The following is a 3,934-nucleotide window of genomic DNA, read 5'->3' on the forward strand; positions in this document are numbered from 1 at the left end:
TGAAGCTAAAAGCATCTTTAAGGATGAAACAGCACTGACCACGCAAGTGGAAGCAAACATGAACCAACAGGACTACATCAAACTAAGAAGGACCAAACATGATAACCTCTCAGTGTCTGTATTGCAAACCATGGTGCCCAAAAGTAGAGAGAGATTATGGGGAATCATAATCTCTTACAGTAAAATTTTGATGTTTGAAATTCTGGATTGTATCTTTTGTAGAAATGTTTCAAATGCCTAGCATACAGAAGATCCTTATTCTTATCCTCCCTTTCATCTCTGGACTGTCTTCAATAAATACAGTGCCCTGGAGAAGAAGTCAACTAAGATATACTAAAGGAGGCAACTCTAGGTTACTAGAGATCACTAGCTCAGGGAAAAGCCCTAAGCCTTGCCTCTTTTTATTTTTTTATTTTTTCTTCAAAGTTCCATTTTATTTGTGTACTGTCTGGGATGGAACACTGGTCTTCAATATGAGGTGTGTGCTCTGCTGAGTCCCAGCCACAGACCTCATCTCTTCATTTCTGACCTTCTAATAAACATTCTACATTAAGAACACTCTCTCGCACATACCCCAAAGGATAAAATGGTTCAATAATTCTGATTATTGATTCTTGATTACATCTGATTCTTGAGACAAGTTCCTGAATCCCCTAGTGTTCCCCAGTACAAAAACCACCCACAAAGATACCAGCTACGCATCCCGGTTTTGACCATCTCATGAACCTCCCTTGAGACCATACATCTGTGTCCCTGTATAGACACCGGGTAGCTCTCTTCTCTTTCTCATTCTGGAAATGAAATATTTTGAGTTTGACAACGGCAAAAGGAGCCAGGAAACATCCTGGGCTCACTGTTGTGAAGAATAGTCTTTCCATGGCAAGAACAGGGCTCAGTGCTCACCATGATCAACCTGTGTTTTCCTAAATTCTTGAGAACCCCCCTCAGCTCTGCACAAAGCAGATCAAAGGTCCTTTGGTGGAGCATCTTCAGAGCACTGTAGCTCTCCTGTGGGGCCGGATAGATCTCCAGCGTTAAGTGGGGCAGTATGGCCAGGTGGTGCAGCATCTGGACCAGGAAAGCCATGGACATGCAGTTCCCACGGAGGTTCAGGATCCTGAGTTGAGAGCAGAGTTTCAGCACAGGCAGGATGGCCTCCAGTTGAGAGTCACGGAGTCTGCACATTCCTAAGTCCAGGTCCTGCAGGGTGGACGCACAGTTCTCCAGCAGCACACGCAGGGGCTCCCTCACCAGGCTCAGGTTGGTGCCTGCCAGATTCAACTCCTTCAGCTGGGTGAGGTTGGGGCACTGTCACAGATGTGTCAAGTCTCGCTCTAGAAGTGGACATTCTGTGAGGGGCAAGCTCTCCAAAGGGGTCCTCAGGCACCTGAGCAGCTGGTCCAGATGTCCTTTGAGGAAGGTGGCTGAGTCCAGATAGAGCTCCCGAAGGTGGTGCAGCCGGAGGAACTGATTAGAAAACAGGGTCAAACTGCCGTTGATACTTCAGCAACTCAGGGCAGAGGTGGTTAGGCACCTCAGTACATAAAGTGAGTCTCTGCAGGTTCTTCGTCTGGCCCAGGACAGGAGCAAACAATTCCAGAGTGGCCATTTTCCAGTTTAATTCTGCTTCTACTTCTTGGACACAGCTCAGTTCAATAGTGCTCAGGCAGATGTCATAGATGGGCATATGCAGAAACATCATCTTTCTACAGCACAGATAAACATCTTTTCTCTCCTTCACCCAGTTAAGGATGTAGGCCATTAATTTAGGGAGGGGACCATGCAGACAGTAATATCTACAACAACCTCCAAGCCAGCAGAGGTGTGTCCTTTTCTGGAACTTTCTACGGGACGTGGTGCCTTCCCCTTTGAGCTCCATCTAACAGGGGTACCACACCATTGATACCAGAATTGATCACCAATAGGACGGAAATCCAGCACCTGCAGTTTGCACCTCCTGGAGCAAACCTCCTGGCCAAGCCACACATCAATTCCCTCTAATGCTGCTTCTAAACTTTTCATATAAGGAAAAATTTCATGTAACATCCTCCCCAGTGGGAGAGTGGGGAAGGGCCAGACCTGCCCCACGGCCCTCACTGTCTCTGTACATCTGAAATGGAAGGCGTCCAGGAAGAGTTGTGGGAAGAGCTCTGAGGGAAGGGTTTCCAGAGAGGTAATGGCCAAGTCTTGGTGCTTCAGCAGCGTCCACTTAGTCAGGTCCAGGAGACGGACTTGTAATGAGTTCTTCTTCCTTGTTCTTCCACTAAGGGAAACCATCTCAGACATGGTGCACGTCTTACACCTCCTGGAGCTCCTGTAGTAAGACTTGAGGATGGTAAAGTTCTGCCTATTTTTTTTATTTTTATTAAAAAAATTAATTTTATTGAATCTTTAAAAATGTACCTATATGTTCATTGCAGTGCTGTTCACAATAGACAAAACCTGCCTCATCACTTTATTCTAATTTCACCTATCAAACTGTCTCTATCCCACTTTTTCATCTAGCTGCTTTAGATTTTGAACTTAGAAGTAAGATAGATCAATGCCTTGAAGACAGATCCAGGCATTTTTAAACAACTTAAATATATTTAGTAGATTTATTTTTAAATAAGTTTGAAAAATAGAAAATTCAAAAAACAAAATGTATTAGTAGTTTAAAAAATATTTATCGAAGAATTAAAGCTAGTGTCATACCGTCACTGTCCTCCCGTTGTTCATCGATTTGCTTGAGCGGGCCCAGTAATGTCTCCATCATGAGACTTGTTGTTACTGTGTTTGGCATATCGAATACGTCACGGGTAGCTTGTCAGGCTTTGCCGTGGGGGCGAGATACTCTCGGTAGCTTGCCGGGCTCTCCCTTAGCTCCCCTACTATAACTTATTTTTGTATTTTATATTTGTTGTAATGAATGCACTAATAGCAATTATTTTCATACTTTTTACTTAGATTTCGTTAGTATTTATTTGGTGTTCTTTTTCTTCCCTACCACCTATCCCATGTGTTACATTACACTAACATCTAATGGCTCCTTTGAGCTACTGTGGACTATGAAAGTTTTTCGAATTTTCCATTTTTCTGCTAGCCTGAGCAGTTCTGTTAAGCAGACAGTTTGTAGGATGTCCTGATACATTTTTAGGATTTGCCTATTTGTTTGTTTGTAAAGAGCACGCCGTGGAAGGGTGTGTGTTCCCAGGCTCTCTGGACAGTGACTGGTGCTCTAGAGCCACTGTGTATGGACAGAATCTGGACAGTTTTAGGTGATGGGCAGGCAAACAAAAGAGGACCAGGCTGGTAGCTAACTAGTTACTGTTTATTCAATCTGTCATCTCTCCAATCTCACACATTCTTCCTTCCTTGCCCCTCATTCCTCCATCCCAGCTCATCTCTCCACACTGCAGCATCTCACAGCCTGGGTTCGCCCTCTCCTCTCGCGATTCTGACCCCCTCCCCCCCAGTCTCTCTCCACCCATAATTATCTCTCTCCAGCTTGCCCTCCTGGTACATGCTCCACCCAGTCTGGCAGTAAAAATAACACAAGGAAGCCCTTCCTGATGAACTTAGCCCTTAAGGTGTTTTTCTCCTTTAGTTATTTTTGTATGGACACTGTAAGAGATACATTGAAACTTGTAGGGCAGCTCTCCTGGGATCATCTTGCCACAGACTCAGACTACAGGCTCAGGCCAGAATAATCTTTCCTAACCCTAGCAGGATCCAAATCTGATTATTACTTTTTGGATGATGACAGAATTTGTCCATGCCCAAGCTCTTAATTTATAGTTACGCATTAGGCACTTTGGCCAGGCCCATCTGGATGCCACCGTAGCACTTAACTCATCGCTTGCTTTGGGTCCATCCAGTCCCTTCTGGGGACCCTGCATCTGGGGGTGCTAGGAAGTAAGCACAGTTGAGGCTTAGGTCGAGAGAACAGATGCCC

At 44.9% G+C, this 3,934-nt stretch overlaps 1 protein-coding gene across 1 annotated transcript; it reads right to left on the bottom strand.

The window, feature by feature from the left end:
• Positions 1 to 786: 786 nt before the first annotated feature.
• Positions 787 to 2,286, bottom strand: LOC130019316 (PRAME family member 12-like). Its single transcript, XM_056109952.1, is given in 2 exon segments — positions 787 to 1,501; positions 1,907 to 2,286. Coding segments are annotated over 2 exon segments (1,095 nt in total).
• Between the last annotated feature and the right edge of the window lie 1,648 nt (positions 2,287 to 3,934).

Source organism: Sorex fumeus, unplaced genomic scaffold (genome assembly GCF_029834395.1).
Source record: "Sorex fumeus unplaced genomic scaffold, SorFum_2.1 ptg000008l, whole genome shotgun sequence".
In the NCBI taxonomy this organism is placed as follows: Eukaryota; Metazoa; Chordata; class Mammalia; order Eulipotyphla; family Soricidae; genus Sorex; species Sorex fumeus.